The sequence below is a fragment of the Callorhinchus milii genome, unplaced genomic scaffold, assembly GCF_018977255.1.
Source record: "Callorhinchus milii isolate IMCB2004 unplaced genomic scaffold, IMCB_Cmil_1.0 Scaffold2, whole genome shotgun sequence".
Classification (NCBI taxonomy): Eukaryota; Metazoa; Chordata; class Chondrichthyes; order Chimaeriformes; family Callorhinchidae; genus Callorhinchus; species Callorhinchus milii.
In genome coordinates, this window is record NW_024704743.1 from 8,399,273 (window position 1) to 8,425,288 (window position 26,016).

Genomic DNA, 26,016 nt, shown 5'->3' on the forward strand with positions numbered 1-26,016 from the left:
CCAACTAGGACCTCCCTTCCCATTTGGGATTTAGCTTGTAGGGTTAACGGAAGCTACGTTCTAAGAATCCCTGCCCCCCCAATGATTGGTCTGCCCTTCCAAGTTCTGCCGATAAGCTCACCTGCCTGTGCTGTCATCAACAAAAACTTGGAGCTAGTTCAGCTCCAAGGAGACTCCGCTTACCATCAAAAAGGGTCATTAATATTGGTTTGTACATCATGGTAATTACTTAAAATAGTGCAGAAACATGGCTTTATAGGTTATTAAAAATATATACAGTATAGAGGCTCGTGTTATCAAAACAGTCTTCCGATAGAAAAAAAGTTGATACGGTTTCAAAATTGCTATTATTTGACACGCTAAATATTTTTTATGACATGTTAGGCTGGAAAAGTATACTCGAACAAATCTTAATTCTCACTGGTGCTGCAGGTTCAAAGACATCTGTAAACAAGCCATTTCATCTGACTCATAAATATTCATTTCAATCTACAGTAAGCATAATCCTGACAACGCTAATTGGCCTAATTCTGAAAAGAATGATGTTCTTCAAACTCTATTATAAGCTATGACAAATGCCCTTGGCCTTTCATTTTGACGTTCCTGACATCAGTGTAGAGTGACAATGCCTTTTTTGGTTCAGAATATTGCAGCAAAGATTTTTTTTAAAACACATTTTTTAAAATCAACATTGAAGTTGTTTAAACAAAATGTGCAAAAAAAAATTCATATTCAAAAGTGGTATATCAATAACTTCAATCAGAAACTTTCTTTAGGATACCATCATCAGGAGTAATGCAAACCTAACCATTTTAAAATAAGGCAATTCATATAAATTTTAATTTTCACTCATACTGAGGTAGATGGTTATCCCCGACTCTAGCATGTATAAAAGCCCTTCCTCAATCAGGTTATAAAAATAATTCACAATAGATATGACTAGAATCAGCCAATTCACTATCCGATTATAAATACTTGGTGTAACAATTCAAATTGACTGTGTTTGAATGATCAAGACATTAAGCCTATTTACAAACATGTACAGAAGCAACTCATTTAGTGATTCAGTTTTATACAAGTACCTAAATATAGTTTTTCTATTATTAGTTTACATTTATTAGTTGGCAACTGCATTACTGGGCAAAGTATTTATATTAGGGAAAGGGAAAAGGTAAAAGGCAATACAAACTAATGTTTGTCGATTCCATCTATCTACACTTAAGCCAATTAATACAGTATCAGGAAACTAGCCAATGTTGAATCAAGAACATTTGAATAAACCAATCTATGGAAATATGAACAAACATCACAAGATCGGTCTGGTTGAAGAAGGCCCTATGGCTCATCCAATCTCATCTATCCAGAACGCGTACCCCGCCATCCCCTCATCACTGCATCAAGATGCTTTTTAAAAGAGTCTAGTGCCCTGGCCTCTACCTTATTTCCTGGCATCCTGTTCCAGTTACTGATTACCTTCTGTGTAAGGAAAAACATCCTAGTATCAGTTCTGAAATTGCCCTTTACAGCTCTAAACCCATGTCCTCATGATACACCCTATTGATCTGGGTTTAACATTTACAATTTTGCCCACAAAATACATATTTTGAAACATCTTAGCGATGAGATATATACCAAATGCAAGGATTATTATTATTAAACCCTATTCAAAATTTTAATCACTTCTATGAGGTCCCCTCTGATTAGTCCTCAAGACTAACTTGCCTAATTGTTGCTTGTAGTTCATTCCTCCAACACTGGGGATCACCCTCGTAGCTCTCTTTTGCACTATCTCTGGGGGCTGGCTAGCCACTTTATGTCATAGTGACTGGATGGGGTATTCAAGGTACAATCTGATCAGAGCCTGAGTATGACGTCTGAGAATCCAAACTCAATTGATTTAGCAACACAACCCAACACCTCTTTGCCTTCTTTATTGATGCCTCACACATTTTAACACAGTGAGCGACAGATCAACTAACACCCCTAGATCTCTTGCAGCATCCTCCTTGGCAAATTCAATCCCATCCATGGAGTGCTCATGTTTCCTATTCTTGGATCCTACTTTGCATTTATCAGTATTAAACTTAATTTGCCAGTTATCTGCCTAAGATAGCCTATCAAGCTCTCTTTGCAAGATCTTTGCTGGATCCTCCGATTCCACAGATCTCCCCCCAACTTGGTGGCAGCTACAGATTTACTACCCTGCATTGGTCTGCAATCCATATTTACACAACAGAAAACACTGGTATCACAGATGATAAATGCAGTATGTAGATATTACTAAAGCAATACAATCAGGACAGTCAGTCTCAGGTTATCTCTGAGCCATGGGTAAGAATAAAATTAAGGTTAGCTGTGTTGTTGCTCAGAAACAGCTAGACTGTAATCCTTGCACAAATAATCCTTGCAGAAATGATATGGGTAAATTAATAAATGAGGACCAATCAAAATATAAACTGAACATCAGTACTTTGTACCAGCAGTTTACATCCTCCGTACTGAACTCATTTCGTTTTGATGAGAATATTTCTCCACCATGTGAAATGTATGTATGCTTAAAACCTACAGTTATCAACCAATTCTCAGAATAACTAACTTCAAAGTCTGTGTTAATGTCATGAGATCTTTCAGTCCAACACAATACCTTATAGACAAAGCAACAGGCATCTTACCTGCAGCTTCCAAGGCTCTGGCATAGGAAAGAAGCATTTTACTTCTAAAGGCAATGCAAATCTTTGCCTTTTTATGGAAAATAATTCTTCCACACACTGCTTAGTTTAATCCATATGCAAAATATCTTGTCTTTAATAAATTATTCTACTTTTATATGGGAAACATCCAGTATGACAACCAAAAATAAAAACAGAAGTCATTCATCAGAAATTCTGATGAAAGATCATTGACCTGAAACGTTAATGCAGTTTCCTCTCTCCATACTCTGACCTGCAGAGTGTTCCCAGCAACTTCTGTTTTTATTTCAGATTTCCAGCATCTGCAGTATTTTGCCTTCAGTTTAACAACTATATGAGCAATGCCTATAGCCTCACAGGAGTTAATCATTCAAAAAATAGCTGAACTTTGCAAACCAGGCTGAGTCATACAATCCACAAAAGGTTCAAGATTTTATCGATTACCTTTGCTTAATCTCACTCTCAAACTAAAAATGCCAATATAAAAATCTCTCTTCAACTCAAGGCACCAACACATCCTGCAGTGCAGTTCTATACAATATAAGTTTACATTTATATAGTGCTTTTCACATCAACAGTTCTAAAGTGTCCAATGTTCGTATACATGCTGGAGAAAGGAGGGAAAAAGATTGACTTGGAGAATCTTACAGAGGCTGATTTTAAACACCTCCTATAAACCACAAAATATAAGACCAAGTCCCACCACTCACTCCCTTAACTATCTGTGCATTATCCAGCAAGATTAGCAGGATCTTATGTCTAAAACAGCACCTCTTGAGGGAATGTGAATTTAGGTAATTGGCTGTGAGGAATTTCAAATTTTTAAGGTTTAAAAACAGAAAGAGTTGAAAGTAAATTTGTCAGAATGTATTTAATTCCCTTCTCTAATTTGAAGGAAAAAAAGCTTGAAAAAAGAATTTAAGCAAAGTAATGGACTCTGAATGTCAGCAATCCATACTGCTATCATGGAATGAGATTTTTGTACATTATTTTGCACCTCAAATGCAATTTGGAATCACCACAAAAACCAATTAGGCATTTATGCAATTTACATTGAGAACGCTATCAGGGCATTTGTTTTATACCAATTTCCACAAACTTTTTTTCTTTGCAATCAGTTTCCTTTCTTATAACTATTCTGTCCATTATGTTTGAAGTATAGAATTAATATTGTCCTGTCAAATGAAAGAACTTTATCACCTGAGTTAATATTTACTTTTATTAAGTTTAGACATGCACCCCAATTCAATTTAGTTTGTGTTTATTTTCTGTTCCATCAGTTTTCTTCCCAAACCATAAATAAATCTTTAGGGACAAGAAGAGAAATAACCATTTCCCCTTGCCAAGGGGGGGGGGCAAGCATTTTCTCCACATTTTCTAAACCGAAGTATCCTTTTTAACATGTACAGGAAGTCACTTCCTTTCTTACATAAATATTTACACGCAGTAAAAACCATTTGAACTAGGCCAGAAAATTTAGGAAACTGATCACTGGAGAGTTCCAATAGGCTGATTGCAAGTTCAGTTTTGCCCCATCACTGAGGAGCTTGAAATCTCAGCAGTGTGCACCAGTACTGCTGCTTTGAAATTAGTAACCACTGCACTCCATGTAGAAGCATATCCCAACACTAATCTAGGAGGGAGAAGCATTTTTCTTCTCCTCCCTATCCATTATTATTAGCTCAGCTCAGATTTCAGCATAAGAAGAATTAAAAACAAGAATAACAAGCTTGTTTCCTAGATACCATTGGCTTGGAAAAGATGAACATAACTCAAACCACGTCAACGTTTCATTTTGAAACAATGCTGCAAAGACAGACGTGCTGTGCTGTCCATGGCGATCCTACAATATCAGTGATTCAATAACTCAGCACAAACTCAGTATTAAACCCCAAAACTTTCTGGTATACAAGTTTCAGCTGCACAATTTATTAACTGTTCACTGTTACACATTGGATATAGAAAGCTATTTATGATGAGGTGCCATATATACAAAGTTACTGTTGTGGGGAATTGATATTGTGATTAACATCTAGTTATTCCTGGTTTGGAATGTTTACTTTGTTTCTACGTTTCGAGGCAGGAAGTAAAGTTCTAGTTTTAAAAGAGTTTTGCCTCTATACAAATGCAATTGTTTGGAGGCTGGTGGTTTTCCTAAATCCGGAAAAGGCTCATCTAGCTTCTCTCTGGAAAGGAGTTAGTCTGTCTGTCCAACTCGACTGCACCTCTGTTTATACTACTGTTTATACTATACATGAACCTGCACTTCTCGTAATCCCCTCTCCTTCATATCTTAAATACTTTTTTCACCATTGCAATCTTTTTGATTTAATTTATTGACACTATAATCAGTATTGCTCTAATCTTTCTGATAGTCATACATGTTTTTCTTCCTCTGAATTTAAGACTTATTGGCAGATGAATTTCAATGTGGAGAAATGCGAGGTAATGCATTTTGGTAGAAAGAATGAGGGGAGGCAATATAGGCTGGTAATACAATCTTAAGGGGGGTGCAAGAATAGAGAGACCTGGGGGTTCAGGTAAATGAATCCTTGAAGGTGGCAGGACAGGTAGATAAAGCTGTAAAAAGGGCATGTGGGGCACTAGGCTTTATAAATAGGGGCACAGAGTACAAGAGTCATGAGGTTATGATTAACCTATAAAAAACACTGGTTAGGCCTCAGTTAGAATACTGCGCCCAGTTCTGGGCACCACACTATAGGAAGGATGTTAAGGCATTGGAAAGGGTGCAGAGGAGATTTACAAGGAGGGAACCAGGAATGAGGGACCCTGATTATGAGGAAAGGCACGAGAGGTGAGGATTATTCTCATTGGAGCAGAAAAGATTATGAGGAGACCTAATATAGGTCTTCAAAATCATGAGGGGATTTGATAGGTTAGAAAAGGAAAAACTGTTTCCACTGGTGGGTGTGTCGGTGACTCGAGGTCACAGATTCAAAATAATATCTAAAAGAAGCCGAGGGGAGGTGAGAAGAATTTTTTTCACGCAGGGAGTTGTTCGAATCTGGAACGCATTGCCTGAAAGGGTGGTCGAGGCCAATTCGATAACTACTTTTAAAAACGCAGTGGATGGGTATTTGAGGAGGACGGGTTTGCAGGTTTATGGGGAAAGGGCTGGGGAGTGGGGTTGACATTACATTGCTCTTTTCAAAGAGCCAGCACAGACTTGATGGGCCGAATGGCCTCTTTTTGTGCCGTACGATTCTATGATCCTATGATTATTGCGCTGCTAGGAATTATCAGCCCTATAACTTTCACCAAATAAGTCTCCATCCAAAAATAGCATCTAAAAATTTTTTTTTTTTTTAAAAAGCCGCAAAATATGAGTCAACTAGCATTTCAACATGATAGATGAAAATATACCAGAGTGCAAGGTGCATTTGCTTTTTTAGAAAAATCACTATTGGATAAATAGATCAAATTAACCCCACTTAATTTCAAAGTAATTTAATAAACAACCAATCCCCCCAAACCTGTAATAGGCCTTGGTACCATGAATTCACATTCATTAAACAAAGGGAATGACAAATTTAAATTTTAAAAGTTATAATTAGATCAATTTTTTTTAACCACACTGGGGAAAAGGGATACTTATTGGTGAGAATTGGTTCAGAAAAATACGTTAATGGTCCTTTATCCATATAAAGCAGTGACGCTTTGTAAAATAGTCAATAATCTACTGCCTAATCCAATTTGATCAAACTTTTCACCCCACCTCAAATTACGTTTACCTTCAACCTTCAACTAAATCCTATACTTGAAAAGTTTAAAGTTAGTATATTATAACTTGTAATTTTAAAAACAAATTGTTCTATTAAAATGTAAAACTTCATCACATTTTTTCAATGCCTACTTGCTAAAAATGTTTTTCATTCAAGTGAATTTATTTAAACTATATTTAACATATGGGTAACTGAAAAAAATGGTTCCCATCAGAATTACTTTTGGAATGTTTACAGAAAAGAAAGGAACAGTAAAACCACATAAATATTCAAAAGTTCACTTCAGATTGTTTTTGTACACATGAACCCACTTAAAAAATGTTAAATCAATAATTTCATATCATGTAGTATTTACATTTTGGTTATTCTACAACACATTAGATTAAAATTCAAGATTTTTAATGCAACTTCTGATTTGATTAATAATAATACTTGCATTTGATATAGTGCCTTATCTTGCCTTACAAGCGAAATACTTGGGTTTGATTCCCAGCAGGGTGAAACCTTGGGCAAGTTTCCTTACTCCACACACCTGATAATAATCCCTCAAGAAAAAAAAGCAATAATAAATTGGTCACTTCAATCCACGACTGTCTGTGGGACACTGCTGTGCGCAATTGGCTGCCGAGTTTCGCCCACAAAGATACAGTCACGTCTAGAAGACGTGAAAAGTGCTATATCAAATGCAAGGATTATTATTATATTATAAGATGTCTCAAAGTGCTCCACAGAATAAACTGTAAAGTGAATTAACTGTATATTTTGTGGGCGAAATGCGGCAGCCAATTGCATACAGCAGTGTCATACAAACAATCGTGGATTGAAGTGACCAATTTATTATTTTTTTAAAAAAAGGAATTATTACCACCGAAAAAGCAATCCGCCAATCGACTAACTACCAGGTTCTTACTTACCGTTAGGAGTCTGGAGTAAGGAAACTTGCTCAACATTTCTCGCTGCCGGGAATCGAACATAGGCCTTTCGCTTGCAAGGCGAGTGCTCTAACCACTGAGCTAAAGGACTCCACATATACAATCAACAGCAGAATTTTTCCCTTTGAGGATAGACCTTTCCAACTACAAACTAAGACAAGGTTCTACACCCCACAGATGTGAATACATGTTTTCAGTGTTCTAGCCAAAAAGAGTTTCTTATCATTTACCACTGCTAAAAGATTAAATTGATGATTGCTCAAACTGGAGAAAGTATTACACTGGCTTTAGAACATTTAAATCAGACCCTAACCGTGTCTACATGCTGTTGCATATACTTTTGAAAATAAATCTTCTAGCTATTGATCTAATAGATCAATTTATTAACGTTTAATTATCTTCAAAAATTAACTCAGTGTCAAAACTGAGATAAAGCATCTTTTCTTTACATACAAGCTGTTTCTATCAAATTTTTAAAAAATGTCTTTCCAAGTTGTGCATAATTTCCTCGTTGAAAGGTAAGACAGGCAATCTGCCAAAATCACACCATAAATGGTCACTAGGAAGTGTTCATCCATCAATTATCTACGCCCGTGTGAGGAAATGTCTAAAATTCAGCTTGCATGCCTAAAATTAGGAACTTATAGTGTAATATGTTGCCTTTTTCTTACAAATGAACAGATCATTTTGGATCAAATGTAATTTAAATGTGGATAAATGCAAACTGCATTGTAGAGCCAGGGGCAAGAAAGGTCAAATTTGAGTCCAAGGTATCTATTCGATTGGAAGATCTTTGGCAGGGTAACTGTGGGGTATTACAATGAGGCTTCGTCCTTTATACATCCTGCTGATTCTGTCCATCTAGACTCATATATGAAAAACGACTTTGTGAGATACCAGTCTATACCACCGGCTCACAAACAACAATGACATTTATATAGCACCTTTCATATCAGGTGGACAATAGATCTTAAGATAAGTTTTGAAGATGTGAAGGGAAGGGGTGAAGGTCTCCAAAATGTAATTCCATAGAGCAGGGGCAAAATGGCAGAAAGCTCGCACAGCAATGGGTGGGTGGATTAATTGGGCAGAGGACATGAAACAGGCCAGTACTTGCTGAATGGAGGGAATACCAAGTTTTGCAAGACGTCACACGTGTAGGGTGGAGGCTAGTGGAAGAGTTTGAAGAAGCCTTAGGATTTTGAATTCAATCCACTGATTGGGAATCAGTGAAGCCATAAGATGGGGGTGGTCTGTAGCTTATGTAGGGAGGAACTGGGGAGTCTGGTTTACAGGACTGTGGAATAGATGTGCGTAGAGGTGATGAAGGTCTCTGCAGCCACCGGGAGAGTTTATGAAAGAAGTGGTGCAGAAATGAGGGAAAGCTGAGCAAGTGATAGTCCACAAGTTAGAACTCATCGCGAACTTGATACCTAACAAGCAAGAGTAGGATGGAGGGTGTAGCCTGAGCAATGCCACACGTGATTATGCAGGGGTAAGACAGACAAAGTGAAGTCGTTGGGATAAGTAAGGGTGAAATCTCAGGAAGGACAAAGCTATGGAGGTGGAGCAAGGAGGAAAGATAGTGGAGAAAGATGGAGTGGTTAGCTGGAAATGGAATTGGAGGGGCTCAAAGAGGGAGTGGTGGGAGAGGAAGGGCAAGTTGAAGATGTTTTGGTATCTGGAGTGCTTGGAAGGTCAAGAATTGCTGTGCGCAATTGGCTGCCGCATTTCGCCCACAAAATATACTGTCAATTCACTTTACAGCATATTCTGTGAAGCTCTTTGAGACGTTGAGAAGACATGAAAGGCGCTATATTCAAATGCAAGGTTTATTACTATCATAAGTGAGAGTTTAAGGAGGATGCTGACTGTGGTTTTGAAAGAGGGTAGGTACTGCACCAAAGAGGAGAGAGAGAGAGAGGCTAATAAAGCAACACAAATCATCCTCAGCAGAAACAGAGTGAAAGAAAAAATGGAGGGGAGGACTCACCAGACGAATAAAATATATGAAGTTACATGAAACCCAACACAGGACTTGAAATGGCAACTAACTAGAAAATACAAAGGTTTATTCCCCCCGCCCATAAAAATCAAATAAATATTCAACCCACCCAGTAAACATTCATAATCCAGCAGACTGAAGCAGGAAATTAGGCATTTTGCAGGAAACATCCAATTTCATGTTTCCAAGCAACTTGTTCATAGAATACAAATTACATCATGTGTCAATTAAGTCTTCATCATACACTTCAAGACCTGCGTTTAACAATCACAGCAATTTTCTTTCATTGATGGGCGGATAAGAATGAGTATAAGACACAATTGCGTAATATACAGAGAAAAGCGATTGATGAACTGTGGGCTTGATTTTGTTTGAGTTAAGTTTGATTTAAATTTTACCACTAAAACAAAACAGTATGGTACTATGTTAAATTAAATTTAAGCCACCATTAAAAATGTAGCTCATGCTGATATTTACAGATTGCCATTTCCTACATAGGTTTTCTAGTGTCAGCAGTTTTTAATGACCATAAGTGGTTTGTTTTGTGCAAATTTGCCCACAAAAAATACAGTCACTTCACTTTATCACAAAGCATTTTGACACGCCTCAATGACATGATAAAATGCTTATATCATATGCAAAGATTTTATTACTACAATATTACAATTTTATTACTACAATAATGACTTGCAGATACCAAATAGCCCACTTACAGGTTAAAAAGATGAGGCGCAGAATAAATTGCCTACTGAATAAATTGTCCAGCGTGAACCCTGAAGAAACAATCACCTTCAGGGCCAATTTTGTTGTTTCTAATGTGAAGGAACCATGTCTGGCAAATGTCAGCACAGTAGGAGAAGGTCTGGAACATACATTTTTAGATGGTATGTTGATACTCTTAGCAAAAGAGTTAAGTAATATGTTAGTGACACAGAAGATCATACAATTCATATTTTAGTTCCAACCACTGATTACATCTGAAGCCTGGCCAACACATTCTTTCTGTATTTAGTTAGAAGTACACTTGCCTGAAGCAATTTTTAAACAGTGGGATTTCTTTCACTTGTGGGACTCGAGGTTTAAATCCAGTCCAGAATGATGGGAAAAAATTCTCTGTTGACTACAAGGGGAAAGAAGACTCATCATTCTAAGATAGATCTAAACATAAAATTCAGAGGTGAAAGCATTGTAGAAATTGAAGTCACTACACCACCAAGTTTTTCCTCTGTGAAAAGATTCTTTTAACATACCATAATCACTAAAACCTTGAGACTGTTGCAACACATGTGCTCCCAAACTACTTTTCAAAGCACACCCTGACCCTCATTATACAGGAATAGTTAAGAAGCTACTTGTCAGGGCTACTTAATGCAGGGTTTACCACACTATGCCATTCTGAACTACATCATTTTCAATTACATCATAGACCAATTAGAGTTAATAAGAGCACTGTACTGCAGCTATTGACATAATCCATGACATTTTCATTTTGTTTAGGGCAGAGACGGACAAACTATTTTCAGCTTTTCCTACTTCCAACAACAACAACCATATGTAGATATGTTCCAATGTACATTTTATGAAACATGCCGACTTATTTTGAAGGTTCTAAATGGATTAAGATCATATTTAAGTACTTTTTGAAAGGATCATCTTGGAGCTAGAGCCCTCATTTTCCTACACTACCTATTTCTCTAAAAGTTTTCAGAAAACACAAGTGCAAGAAAATTCACTACTTAGTGTTGAATTTTAGCCATAACAAAATAAAACTATTGGTGGTAAATTATCCATTGAAAAAATGATGGTCCCAAAAACACAGCTGTCCAAATCTATTTTCCCTACCTGTTGCTACGAATTTTTGTAAATGGGAAGTGTCAAAGTTTGGTTACTTAATTTTTTATATACAGTACTTAATATAACAGGATGCAGCCAGAATAAATATATTGAAGACAGATGACCTCGGTGTTTTGAGAGATGTGGGAGTAATTGTACTAGGATGCTAATATTCCTAAGGTTGTATAATGTGTGCTCATAGCTCAGGAAAGTATTAACGTTCTACGTTTGAACTCAACTAACCAGTTTCCAAGATGCTCTATCTATACAATGAACAAAAACGAAACCAGATAACATTTGACTTATTAAACCTAACATTCAAACAGTTCTCCAGTAAATAAAGGTCAAAAGATGTTTTTAAAAAAAGTCTCCCTAAAATAGAGAATAGATGCCAGTGACTCCCAAACAAACAGGGTGGGGAAACAATCTGAGAGCCAAACTTGAATCATACCTGAACTAGTCGTAGCATGCAACTTCGATATTAAACTCAACTTGGGCAATTTAAAACTACAAACATCGGAAGAATTCCTGACACTTGCAAATTAACGCTTCTTTCGGGTGAGGGGAATAAAGAATTAAACAAAAAAAAATTGTCAAATGTATTAATAGCCCACCCCGCCTCCCAGCCCTAAATAATTACTCACAAGAGAAAATGCACATTACATTCACGAAACATCCCCACCCAAACTTGGTTCCATCAGCGGACTAAGGAAAACGCTAGAGCTTTTACGCGAAACGTGGCAATTTCCTAACAACCTGGAAGCTTGAAATAAAATCTGTGTAACCACCGAAAAATCAAACGTAAAGCGGACGGAGGAAGCAGACTTAGAGAAGTTTTAAAGCGGACCGTACAGCGGGGTGACGCCTTGACAGATGAACGCACTGGATTTTTACTCCCAACAGCTCCCTTCAACCAAACCCCCCACATCTCCCACTGCACCACATCCCCGCATTACAGCTCGAGCTGTGAGTGCAAATGGGGGACTGTCTGTGCTGATAAAGCTTAAAGACACTGTATATAAAATTAACCCCGAGAGAGTCAAACCAGTGACAGCTCAAGCACTGAACACAAAAAAAAGGCCACTCACCCCGACCAACACCGTGTCCTCCCCCTGAAATTTGGAGGAATTTTTATCTCCTCGACAGACCTCCGAGTTATTGAGCGGCCTGAAGCGGCACATCACTTTTATACTGCACTCCGCCGGGTCCGCCATTGTCCCTTTTTTTAAAAAAAAACTGTCGTTATTTCCTTTTCACCCGCATCAGCAGCAAAACAATAAATAAGATATCTGAGACGGTTCCACGTTAGTGTTTGTCTTGTCTCGCGCTTCCCCCGCCCCCTCCGGCGTTTCGATAAAAAGCTTCCTCCGCCGGCTGCAGAGGGAATTGAAGGGGTGAAGGAAGGTGGTGGAGGAGGTGGTCCTGCTCCTGACGGCCACTTTTTTTTCCCCCCCTCTGTCCTCTTCGCCTTCACTTCCGATCCAACATGGCCACCATTAAAGACCGGCGAGCGCCCGGGCCACGGCCTCGCTCTGGCTCCGCGGGAGGAGGGGAATGGGCACCAGCGCGCAGGCGCGACCCCCTCGTGACGTCACCACTGCGGAGGACGTGCGCGCGCCGCTGCCCCGGTAACCGCAAGTCAAACGTCTCTTTCCAATATCTCGCGTGTAAGAGTCACACCCGGAAGCCACGTGAACAAAATCACTTCTTGTTGTGGTGTGTGTGTGAGAGAGAAAGAGAGAGAACGAGCGCGGGAGGAGGAATGGAAGGGACTTGGTGCTTGCATTCGCCAGGAGGGGAGAGAATAAAGTAATAAAGGAGGCGGCGTGAAACCACGACACAGGAGGAGGAGGAGCCGCCGCGACCTCGCTCCTCGAGTGAGACGCTGCCCGGAAGGATTGTGGGTGATATGGCAATCACGTGGCGCTCACTGGCAGCGGATGCGCTGAACGGATGACATCATCATGCGCGGCGGCTCAAACGTCGCGAGATTTCGGCCTCGCCGGCGGGGCTGGCGCGGCGTTCGGTCCGATGGAGGAGGGGACCGCCCCCCCACCGCCGCCTTGTCACGTGACCCAAAGCAGGCACGTGCCTGGCTTGGCTGCTGAGCTCACTGTGGGGGGAGGAGGGGATTCCTTTGGCTGAGATGAGTTGCATTGGCCCAACGGGAGACGTCGAGGCAGTTCCGTTGCGACTCTGCCGTCGCTTTGCCGGCGCAGCCTCAGCAATGCCGTTGGGTCGGGCGCGATACTCGACTGCGAATCGACGGCCTCAAAGGCCCGGACGTTTGCCCACGTTCACGTTCCTGGAAATGATCCCTGCCTTGTGGGAGAATAATAATAATAATACTGGAGTCCTGTAGCTCAGTGGTTAGAGCACTCGCTTTGCAAGTGAGAGACCTGAGTTCAATTCCCGGCAGAGGGCGAAACCTCGGGCAAGTTTCCTCAGTATCTCTGCTAATCGTGTTAAAATCTATTTTATCCCATTGTGCCTGTGCTGGCTCTAAAAAACGCTATCTGTTTATTCCCATTCTCATACCCTTTTATATTTCTCCTTTTCAAATATTTGTCCAATTTCCTCTTAAAAGGTAACACTGTAACTCCCCTCAAACTGTACGAACACAGCTGCTTCCTTCGCCCTACCTGCCCCACCATCAGATGTTGAGCTTTCAGCCTATCTATGGAGTGCTGTCATGAAGTGTTTAGCCGCTCGCCTCGCAAGTGAGAGGACTCGGGCAGGGCAAAACTTGGGCAAGTTTCCTTACTTCACACTTGCCAATCAATCTGCCAATCGACTACTTGTTAGTCGATTGGCAGATTGTTTTTCCAGGGATAATAATCCCTGCAAAAAAATAATAATAATGAGGTCACTCAATCCACAACTGTTTGTGGGACACTGCTCGACATCACGGATCAACATCAAGATTCTCTTGTTTGTTTTCAAATCACTTGATTCCCTTGCACTTCCCTACCTATGCGACCCCCACCTCCCATTCCACCAACCGCTGCCTCCACTCAGCTGGCTCTGGCCCCCTATTAGCCCCTTGCGTGCTCAGTTCCACTATCGGTGGCTATGCCTTCAGCCACTACAACAACAACAACAACAAGATTCCATTTATAAAGCGCCTTTCACGTCAGGAGGACGTCCCAAGGCGCTGCACAGTTGGGTCATGACCCGAGCCGAGGGGAAATGGTGAGGGGAGGGAAGGGAGGGAGCGAGGAGGGGGAAGAGAGTCGAGAGGGGAGCTGAAGGCTCGGTCAAAGAGAAAACTACACCCCGAAACGCTGGAATTCTCTCCCTCAGTCCCTCCGCCTAGCCCCCTCCCTCCCCACCTTTGAGTCCTTTGATCACTTCCTTTTTGATTGTGCTTATGGTTACTTCCCCCCTCCCTCCCCCCGACTCTTTGTCAGACTCTGCCACTGTGAAGCGTGGCAGGATGCTGCCCTGAGTGAAAACGCTACATAAAATGCAAGTTGTTGAAGTTAGGTGACTATTAGAATGTGCTGCAGCAGTTTGTTCAATTAATTTTTAAATTTTCCTTCAGGAGTCATTTTATAATTTCATTTTCATAGCTAATCAAATAATAATAATACTTGCATTTGACGTCTTCTCGACATCTCAAAGCGCTTCACAAAATAGACTGTAAATTGAATTGACTGTATATTTGTGGGCGAAACACGGCAGCCAGTTGCGCACAGCAGTGTCCCACAAAGAGTCGTGGATTGAAAATGACCAATTTATTATTGCTTTGTTTTGGAGGGATTATTATCAGGCGTATGGAGTAAGGAAACTTGCCCAAGGTTTCGCCCTGCCGGGAATTGAACCCAGGTGTCTCGCTTGCAAGGCAAGTGCTCTAACCACTGAGCTACAGGACTCCTAATCAAAACCCTGTTTTGAGTTGGTTTTATTAAATAGATTGTTTTATTGATCTATTATTATATAATTTAAAATGAAAAATTGTTGCTCTAACTCCTGTCACTCAAAAATATCATGCGATATTCTCTTGTTCAATCCCACTCTTTACCCCAGTCCTACAGACAGCCATCGCACATTTCCACAGTGACTATTAATATAAATCTGAAAGTCAGAGAGAGAAAGATCCACTCACACAAAGTGAAGACTTATACAATGTCCAGGTCCCAGCTTTTAAACAACAAAATTACATTTGTATAGAGCCTTTCAAGTTGGGAGGACATCCCAAGGCGCTGGACAGTCAGTTTCCAACCCAAGCTGGGGGTCGGGATTGGGGCAGGGGGGGAAGGAGGGTGATTAAAAGCACAGTCAAAGAGGAGGGTCTTGAGATGGGTCTTGAAGGAGGTAAGGGAGGGAGCAAGGCGGGGGAACTGTGGGATGGAGTTCCAGAGGGTGAGGGCAGAAGGCCTGCCCATCAATGGTGGGGCGGGCGAGGTGGGGGATGTGAACCAGCCTGAAGCCTGCTGAGCAGAGGGAGCGGGCAAGTTGGTAGGGAAATTAGGAGGGCGCAGAGGTAGGGGCGAGCAAGGCCATGGAGGGCTTTGAAAGTGAAGACCATTCTAATCCTTAAAGATATTCAATAATATTTACAGCCAAAAACAATTCTGTTATTTTTAAAAATCTATTAAGTTTCGTCTGCCTTTTTAGGGTGGTTATTAACATTCCACTTCAAAAACAGAAGGGAGTTTTGCTGGTGTCCTGCCCAATACTCCGCCAGATAAAATTGTTCATTCATATTCACGCGTGGCTGTTTATGGGATATTGCTGTGCACAAATTGGCTGCCGTATTACAGTCATCATACTTTACAGTAAATCCTGTGAAGTGTTTTGAGATGTTTCAATGACGTGATAAGGTGATGTATCAAATGCAAGGATTATGATTGATTATTGTTAGAGTAAGTAGCACTATCTTTAGCACCAAGCGGCCTTCTCTTCTGCTGTAATTTTTATGATTTCCATGTTCTGTTTACAGATCAATCTTGGACTTTTTCCCACATCTTTGCTGAATGTGTTTGTTTTACTGGATGCCAGAAGCTAACAACGAGACAATACTGAAGAAGTCACAAGTGCATCATTGTTACAACCATCAGTTTCCAGTTTAACTGCACAGTTACTTATAAAATTGATCAACAGTACAATTTTAACAAGCTGTTATTGTCTGTAACGTTGCTTGATTTCCCCTAGGCTCGGTTCCTTGAGTCTGTCTTGTTCCATTGTGCTGAGAGAATTTTTGCTCATTGTTACAGAATGACAAGCAGCAGCCTTGATGTGTCAGCAGCAGTCAATAGTCAATTGTGCCCACAAAATATACAGTCAATTCACTTTACACTTTACGCTTCTGTGAAGCGCTTTGACATATCTCGAAGATGTGATAAGTCGCTATTTCAAATTCAAGGATTATTTTTATTAATACATTTGGAAACTGTGCTGGCAGTGTATAGCTTCTTATTCGTTGGTAAAAAAAAACAAAGAATCGCCAAGCAAGGAGGTAAAGGGCTGGTCATAGGCATACATTTTTAAGAGGTCTTTGAAGGTAGGAAGAGAAGGCACAAGTAAATTAATTTTAGTAGAGAGTTCCTGAGAGCAGGGCCATCGTATCTGAAGACTTGATCTCTGTAGAGTGAAGTAAGAACAAGCAGTACACTAGAGATGGAAGAGTGAGTGGGCAGGAAAATAAATTGCTAAGGGAGGGAGGAGTAAGATCATGAAGAGATTTGAAGGTCAAGATGACAATCCTGAAGTTACTCTTCAACAATAACTTGTATTTATATAGCACTCTTCCTGCAAGGTAGCATCTCAGAGCCCTTTTGTGGTAGGGAGAACCAATGCAAAGCTCGGGGTAATGGATGTGCAGAGCCTGATGCAGGAGAGTACAAGGCTGCAGAGTTTATAGAGTGGAACTGAGAGATCTGCCAAGAGAAACTTCAAGATATCTCTTCTCTGTACTCTTTTACAATGTATCACAGGAAGTTCTTTAAAAGAACCAGCTTCGAAATTAAGTCAAATTTTTAAAATTCGATGTGACCTTGAATTCAAGCCAATAAAGATCTTTTAAGCTAAGGTTTGGTGGAATTTGAGTCTCAAAGTGATGAAAGTATGGATAGGAATTTGGCAATGTTAGGATAAGATAAGGATGTTCTTCAAACAGGCGAACTGAAAAAAAGGCGATTTTAGTCAAGGACCGGATGAAAGGTTTGCAGCAGAGCAGAGGATCAAACAAAATGTCATGGCTACACACTAGCCCTAATAACCAGAGCGAAGAGCCAGGGAGCTTGGCAGAGTTGGAGACAGAGACAAGAAGTCATTAATGCAAGCCAAGCAGAACAGCTTCAGTTTTGTTGACATTCAACTGAAGGAAGTTAAGGCTCATCCAGGACCTGGTGTCTGGCAATCAGTCAGACAGCAATGATTCTGGAATTGAATAGAAGAGCACATATATAGGTATAGCTGGGTGTCATTGGTACATATATATATATATATATATATATACAAACACTTGTGTGTCAGCCTGGCTAACTTGTTAGAGCTATCGCCTCTGCGTCATAAGGTTATGGGTTCAAGTTGAGACTTTGACTCGCTGACTCTCGAGTACAACAACAAATTACATGTGTATAGTGCCCTTCACATCAGAAAGACGTCCCAGGGCGCTGGACAATCAGGGGTTTTGGACCTGAGCTGGGAGTTGTGGTCAGAAGGGGAGGAAGGCAGGGGGGTGGGAATGGGAGGAACTGAGTTTTATTAAGAACTGTAAGATCAGTTCAATGTTTTGCCCAAGAACCTTTAAACTTTGTTAGTTTTGCATTTGAACATTTCTTTTGTATTTTCTGCATTCAGACCAGAGTTTGGCTATAGCTGTCCACATCAATTCCAATTTGAAAATCTCCTGTTGGAGTTGTCATGGACCGCACTCCAAATCAAATCACTGTTTGTTCATCTGTCTCCAATCAAAGTAACACTGCACAGAAACTATATCAAATCAACACAAATTGTATTGTTTAACTGAAGGATTCATTACAAATCAGTAGTACTTCTTGTAAACTAATGGGGTTGTATAAGATTCTAAACTGATCAATACTTTTATATCTTAGAAGTACTATCTTCCTAGGAGGTGGGGGGGAGGTAAGCTGAACTGATGACATTCCAAGTGACATGTTTGGTAATGGAATATCAGAATTGAGCCGTCTGCGGTGGTCTCAACAGTCCAGTTCTTGAGCCAGTGGGATCTGCAATATTCCAACTCACTGCTGATGAAAACACAGCCAGCCGCGCTCACAGGCAAACCAGTCACTGTGAGGCATAGACTCTTCTCACTCAGCTCTTCTTATTCCTGCAAGCCAAAGCCCTAAGAGGTAGAGTGGTCCTAGCTGGATAAGCAGCAGGAAAGCTTGCCAGATGTTGCTTTAATGCCAAACATAGGTTTTAACTGGTTAGACTCCAGCAGTTACCCCAATACACACTCTGGGGTCCTCAGCCTTGGCTCTTACCAACTTCCGCCTGATAGTTCCAGAATGAAACAAGCAGGATGCATCCCTCCAGCGAGAGAGTGTGCATTCCATTCTAATAAACATCTCTGAAATGTAGGCAAGATCCACAAACTCTCAGTTTGGTTTGGATACTCTTAAGCATGATGGTGGGTTTCTGCATGTTTCAGATACCCGGCTCACCAAGAAAAGAAACTTTTATAATCGCAGTATGTGAAATGTGTTATATCCCTAATAAAAGCAAAATGAACGCATCTTTAACTATCAGTATTGCCTGTTTTTTCTGGTGGTGTCTTGAAACTGACTGCTTGTTCAACACATGTGAAACTGGTCTGTAAACATCACATGCTGCTCATGTGGCACACCTCCTCTGCTCCCCAGGGCATACAGTCAATCTAATCTACAAAAATCTACTGGAAATATATTGGGCTGTTTCATGTCAAGTTACCAATAATTTAAGAACCAGAATTTTGCAAAAAGGAAAGATTTATTGTGAAGTGATAATCTGTTGATTTGTGACTGTATACCCCACCTCCTTAGATTAGAATATACAATTTGAAGAGTGATAATAAAAAAATTCTTACATTCGATATAGCTCCTTTCATGTCAGGAGGACGTATCAAAGCACTTCACAGCATTTCTTATTGTAAAATAGTGTACATTTATAGGCAAACACGGCAGCCAATTTACACACAGCAATGTCCCAAATAGAGCCATGAAATAAATGACATTGGCCACTGGGAGAAACACCCTTCACTTTTCAAGTAGGGCCACAGGATCTTTAATGTCCACCAAAATAGGCAGTTTAACATCTTTTTAAGGAAAGTACCTCCAGCAACGCATTGGAGTGTCAACCTAGACTATGTGAGTTGAAAGTCCCAACATGCAGCTTGAGCCTACAACCTTATACTCAGAGGCAAGAGTGCTACTAACTGAGCCAGGCTGACATTACTCAAGAAACACAAAAGAGAAGGTTAATACATAGTATTAATTTGGGACGTCCTCCCGACGTGAAAAGCGCTATATCAAATGCAAGGATTATTATTATTATTATTATTATCTCTACATCTACCAGCTGCTAAAAGGTAAAAACCACATTGAAAGACATGCCTGTGTTTTGTATTTTAAGTTCACAAAGCGTACGGGGATAATTGAAGCCATGAGACTGTCCACTGTAGCCTGAGGGTTTGAAACTGATGTGCAAGAACATGAGAGCTCTGGACATCCAGTTTAACTTTCCTCCCACTTCAGCACTAACTGGATAATGTGACAATCTCTTTTTACTTTGTTTCTAAACTTCTGTAATGATGAAAGTTTTACTTTGGTTTTTACCTAACTTTGTGGCAAAATAGGCCATGGTTACAATAGTTGACAGATAGATTGGTCGCATACGGTACAATTCAAAATTACATTTGTATTGTGCCTTTCACATCGGGAGGACATCCCAAGGCGCTGACGTCCCAAGGTGTTGGCTTACAATATGTAATAAGACAGAACTTTAAAAATTTGATGCAAATATTTAATTTTAAGGTAGCTTGGGTTTTTATTTTACACTTAAAAACACCCACTCCCTAAACCACACACCCACCCTGCTACCCACATGGCCAATTATTCAACACTATAGAATTTTAGAATTATACTGCACAGAAGGAGCCCATTCGGCCCATTGTAACCGAATTATCCAAATCAATCCCACTCCCCCGCTCTCTTCCCATAGCCTTGCAAATTTGTCTTCCCCAAATATCTATTTACTTCTCTTTTGAAAGTTGTCGGCTTCCACCACCTTTTCAGGCAATGCATTCCAGATCCAAACAACTCGCTGCGTGAAAAATGTTTCTCCTCATCTCCCCTCTGGTTTAGTAGTAGTGGTCTTATCAACAAATGGGGAACATTGATACTAGTTTATAAAGCTCATTAGTTTACAACTTTATAATCTTTGCAGTAATGTGTTCAGGTCCTAAATTGAAGTCCTGTAGCTCAATGGTTAGAGCACTCGCTTTGCAAGCAAGAGACCTGGGTTCAATTCCCGGAAGGGTGAAACCTTGGGCAAGTATCCTTACTCCACACACCTGATAATAATCCCTCAAAACAAAATTGGTCATTTCAATCAGTGACTGTTTGCGGGAAGCTGCTGTGCGCAATTGGCTGCCGCACTTCGCCCACAAATATACAGTCAATTCACTTTACAGTCTATTCTATGCGTTTTGAGACATTTAGAAGACGTGAAAAGCGCTATATCAAATGCAAGGATTATTATTATTTTAAATTATTTATTGTTGGTTAATTTCTCATTTTTATCCATAGTTCCCCCTGAAAATTAGCACGAAATTCAGAAGTAAAACAAATGCTGCTGCAAAGAATACTTTAGAGAATTTTCACTTTGGGATCTAATTTATGGTATTTTTTAACAAGATTCCTTAATGAGAAACATTGTTATATTTTTGGGGGAACTCTTCTTCAGACGTAAACTCCATTTGTGTGCAGTTCCCATTGGTCAGGGTGACGTATTTCTGAACACCAAATCAATTGACTTTGATTACCTATTAAGGAATCCTATGAAGAAATATTGCAAAATAGACCCCTTATTAAAATTAGGAAAACACGTAAACATACTGTCCAAATGAAACTGAAGTATTATATTCATCTCTGATGTTGAATACACTCCGCACAGTCCTGATGTAAAACATCAAATGCAAGAATTATTGTATACCCCATTGCAAAAATACATACAGTACTTTAAGTCACTTTTCTCAATTGTCCAGCAGAGGGCAGCTTTAGTAAGCTTTGTACATGAGTCACAAAACAGCAATTGATTGTGGATGATAATATTAATACTAATACTTGGATTTCCTGAGAGCAGCTTATCACATCATTGAAATTCAAAGCACTTCACAGGATTTACTGTAAAGTGTAGTGAATGTGTATTTTGTAGGCGAACTCAGTAGCCAATTTACACACTGCAAATGTCCCACAAACAGCCATGAAGCGAATGACCAATTTTATCCTTGGGACTGTTGGCCAGGACATTGGAAGAAATCTCTTCTCTTTTTTAGTAGCGCCATAGGATCTTTAACATCCACCTGGATAGACAGGATCTCATTTAAGCATCCCATCTAAAGGACAGATTCTCTTCAGTAAATATAAAAACTGTTGATTCCATTAAATGGTACATTTTTGTGCAATTTTGTATATGAAAAATATCCTACAAATAACAGCAAATAAGTTTATTTTCTTTGAACTCCTCTATTGATATTTCTGTGTTGTATCATTTTGGAGGGTATTTAGCCTTTTTCCCCCCAATAATAACACCTGCATTTAATTATAGCACCTTCCATGTCAGGAGGCCACATGAAAGCACTTCACAGAATTTAACGTAAAACGTAGTGACTGTGTATTTTGTTTGCGAAAATACATCTACTCTGGCCTCCTCACACTACTTTCACTGACTCTTGGGGATATAACTTTCTCCTAGACATAAAATGTTGGGAAAAAAAAACAAAAGCCGCTGGGAACACACAGTGGGCAAGGCAGCATCTATGGAAAGAGAAAAATTAGTTAATGTTTCAGGTCTAATGACCTATTCGTCAGCATCAACATATAAAATGTTAATGCTGCTCTGAGCCCATCATTATACAACATCATAAGATTGGTTCGAAAAAGGCTTTTCTGCCCATCCAATCTCATCTCTCGAGAACAACCACTCTACCATCCTTCCATCACTGCATCACTTTTCCTGGCAAATTGATCTTCGATTACACTCTGAGTAAAGAGAAACTTCCTTCTATCTGTTCTGAAATTGCGCTTTACAACTCTTAAACCATTGTCTTCTTGTTCTACTGTCTTGTTACATCCTAAAGTATTGATCTGGGTTTACTTTTTCAATCTCAATCCCTGTGTCTTTTTGCTCTGTTGAGTTTGGCATTTCTGAAAGTATTATTTTGGGCTTACTTTCTCTATCCCACTTGGTATCTTTTGTTCCTCTGTAAGGTCAACCTTGATTTCCAATATGGATAACCTTGAGCATGGAGATGTGTTTCCACAGGTGTCACACGCCAGGCTGACCAAACAAAATCCTCCTGAGACATCCATTTTCTGTCAAATGAATGAACTGGTGGAACAGGCTCCATGGACTAATGCCCGTTCCCGTTCTGCTATGATCCACACACTGCTCTATGTAGGCTTCTAAGATTCTGAGAAAGCTTCTAGAAGGGACCGTACAGAAGCACATAAACTCCAAAATTCAACACTAAACAACAGCAAATTGCATTTATATAGGATCTTCATGTCTGGAGGATGCCCCAAGATGCTGAACAATGATGGGTTTGCGGGTTGGTATCAGATAGAGGTGGAGGGCAAGGGGAATGGAGGAGGGAAGATAACCAAAAGCACGGTCAAAAAGGAAAGTCTTGAGATGGGGAAGACCATCTAAAGAAAAACGGTGCTATAGAGATACATCTACTGCCTCCAGCTTGCCTGACAGGAGATCCTTGAATTGAGAACCATGACTAATCCTCATTGAATGCTCATTTCAATTGAACCTGTTATTAAACACGTCAATTCAACTTGCTGTTGGCCAAGCAGGAAACCCCTCAATCTCCCTCGGCAGTTGTGGGACATCCCATCACTCCTCCCCTTCCCCAAATGAGAGTGCTCAGTTCTTCATTAGTTTCAATTATTCCAGTTGTTATTATTCCATCAAATTACAATGTTTGATGTTGTCATCAACAGCCCTCAAGAGAAGTCTCCATCTCTATTTTTTAATAGAAGTATAAAATGAACATTTTCACAGGACCCAGTACAGTTAAGCCTTATTTATAATATTGGTTCTGAGACTGTCACTCAGCCAATCCCAATTTTTTAATTTCATATCCAAAGCAATGCCAGTTTTTCCCAGGAGCTGTCTCTCTCTCGCTCTGTCATTGCTCAAATGCCGCAGAATACCTTTCCAAGGGCATATTCACATTGAGCAAATATATTTTCCACAAAATAAACATTCTTTTCATTGTTAAAAAAAATCATCTGTCCATTAAAAATAAATTAAAATCAGCCACAGAGAGCGAGAGAGAGCTTGTACTTTTACCAGCTGATTGGAAAAGTCATTCTTAATCTGTAATTGAATCTGATTTCCTATAAATTTTAAATAGCGAACTACAAAGGGGATGTGTTAGGGCTGCAAATGAGATGAGGTCGGGTGGGATGGAGTGTGACATTTCTCAGTGCAGTTTGCTTACTCCCTGTGCAGAGCTTTAGCTATCACTCATGCTTGAGTTACAAGTCAAACCGTGTGGACTTTAAGAGGCATTGGAGGGTGACGCAGTGCAAGGGAGCAATGCTGTTGACAAGCTGTGCTGTGGCAGATTATCTTTGTTGAGACACCCTCGCCTCCGGGGCAGAAGATAAATGGTTCAAGCTCCACATTGGGAATTGAGCTTATACTCTAGGCCACGATGGCCTAACTGTCAGCCCAGGTCCAGCCTGAGGAATGGTTTCACCCAGGACACGAACACAATCACACTGTGTGTTCAGAGCCAGCAGGAAAAACAGCGGGCGTGCCACATTCCTTACTTCTACTGATCAAAAACCTCAACTCATTCCAACCTCTCCTGGAAAGACGCTATATAAATGTAATTTGTTGTTGTTGTTGTCCTCACCTTTGCTTCAGGCCTCATCACTAGCTCACTGTGGACTGATTTCTAGGTCCTCACCCTCCCCTGCAAATCCACCCATTCCCTGGCACCTCCTTATTTCTCTGTATAAATGCACGGTGTTGATGTTGTGTTAAAATGGCTGCAATGTCTCACTGCAAAAATATTCAGTCACTACACTCGAGAGTAATTAGTGTAAAGCGCTTCAAGACGTTTCAAAAAAAAGTTATTTCTTGTAAGTAAAACATACGTTGTCTCTAACTGGCAGATAGAGGGCTGAGGTTCACTGTTAAAATGTAAAGCGCTTTGAGATGATTCAACATGATAAGGCACTATATAATTGCAAATTATTTTACATATATATAATTAATATACATCAGATTATTCATCATAAAACGGCCCTGCATTAATCAGCTCTTAATTGGTTAGCAATTAGGATCTACATAAGCAGGGGTTAGTTAATCAACTCATATTTCTGCTTGTCCCAGACCTGACCATTTGTCAGCAGAATTGTGAGGACTGACTTGGCTGGACAGCCTGGCAGGTGTGTTGCAGTGAAGCCCCTTCATTACTGAGAAAACATTTGACCGCAGTTGCTTTAATGAAAGAACCATAGTTGCTTGGTTCAACAGTTGCCTTCTCAAGCTGAATTTGAATGAGGTGCAGGGTACAGTGTGTGTGATGTCCTCTTCCTGACTGATTTCCTTTTAGAAGACCTCAGAGGGAACGTTTGCTGCAAATTGAGATCATTTTGAGATGCCGAATAAGGGCTCCTTTTGTACACCATTCGCTCAGTAACTGTTTTCTTCGGCTGCGAGCTGTGTAATCTAATTGTATGTAGTGGGTTTGTACGGGAACAAAGAGAACAAATTGTACTAATAACCCACAGTGTAACAATGTGGACTTTGCCTGAAGGTATATGTGTTCATCGATGTGTGACTGACTGGTAGGTTGCGTGCAAATTAATTATAATAATAAAAAAAAATTGCATTTGATACACTGTCTTATTATTGTCAAAATTTGTCAGATAATAGGATTCCTTCTATTTGAGAATGTGCCTCATCACATTGTCGCAACATCGAAAAGCTCTTCACAGAGTATATAGTAAAGCGGTGTGACTGTATTTTGGGGATGAACATGGCAGCAAAATTGTGTACAGCAATGTCATATAAACAGCTATGGAGTGAGTGACCAATTTTATTTGAGGATTTACTTGTAAGATACCAGGAGAAACTCTCTTCTCTTTTTGAATTATGCAATGATATCTTTAATGTCCACCTGAATAGGCAGATGGGATAATGTTTCATCCGGAGGATGGCACCTCTGGTACTGCATTGGAGTGTCAACATGGACTATATGGGCTCCATATATGATGACAGACCAGCGAGCTTGCCTCATTGACAGGAATTGGAGGGGCAGACAGGAAGCAGTATTCTCCACACTGAGCTCCTGTTAACCCTGCAAGCTAAAGTCCTAACAGGCAAGACGATCCTAACTGGATAAGCAACAGGAAGCTTGCCAGACAGTGCTCAAAATGGTAAGACATGAAGTTTTAGCTGATTGAAGTCCAGCAGTACCCCAATGTAAGCGGGTGCATGTATTCTCACCCACACTAAATTTCATACCCCCCATCACACCAGTCCTCACCAGACTCCACTAGCTCCTTATCACAGAACGGATCCTTCAAGATCTTTTCAACCTGCCTACAAATCCT

The 26,016-nt window shown here is 40.1% G+C and overlaps 1 protein-coding gene across 2 annotated transcripts in view; it reads right to left on the bottom strand.

The window, feature by feature from the left end:
* LOC103188818 (kinesin-1 heavy chain) overlaps window positions 1-12,717 on the bottom strand; it is a 61,991-nt gene extending 49,274 nt beyond the window's left edge. For both annotated transcript variants that reach the window (XM_007908937.2, XM_007908936.2), the window contains exon 1: window positions 12,292-12,717. In XM_007908937.2, coding sequence (XP_007907128.1) covers window positions 12,292-12,417 — 126 coding nt within the window. In that variant the 5' untranslated portion in view covers window positions 12,418-12,717. The remainder of the gene's footprint in view (window positions 1-12,291) is intronic.
* Window positions 12,718-26,016: the final 13,299 nt, after the last annotated feature.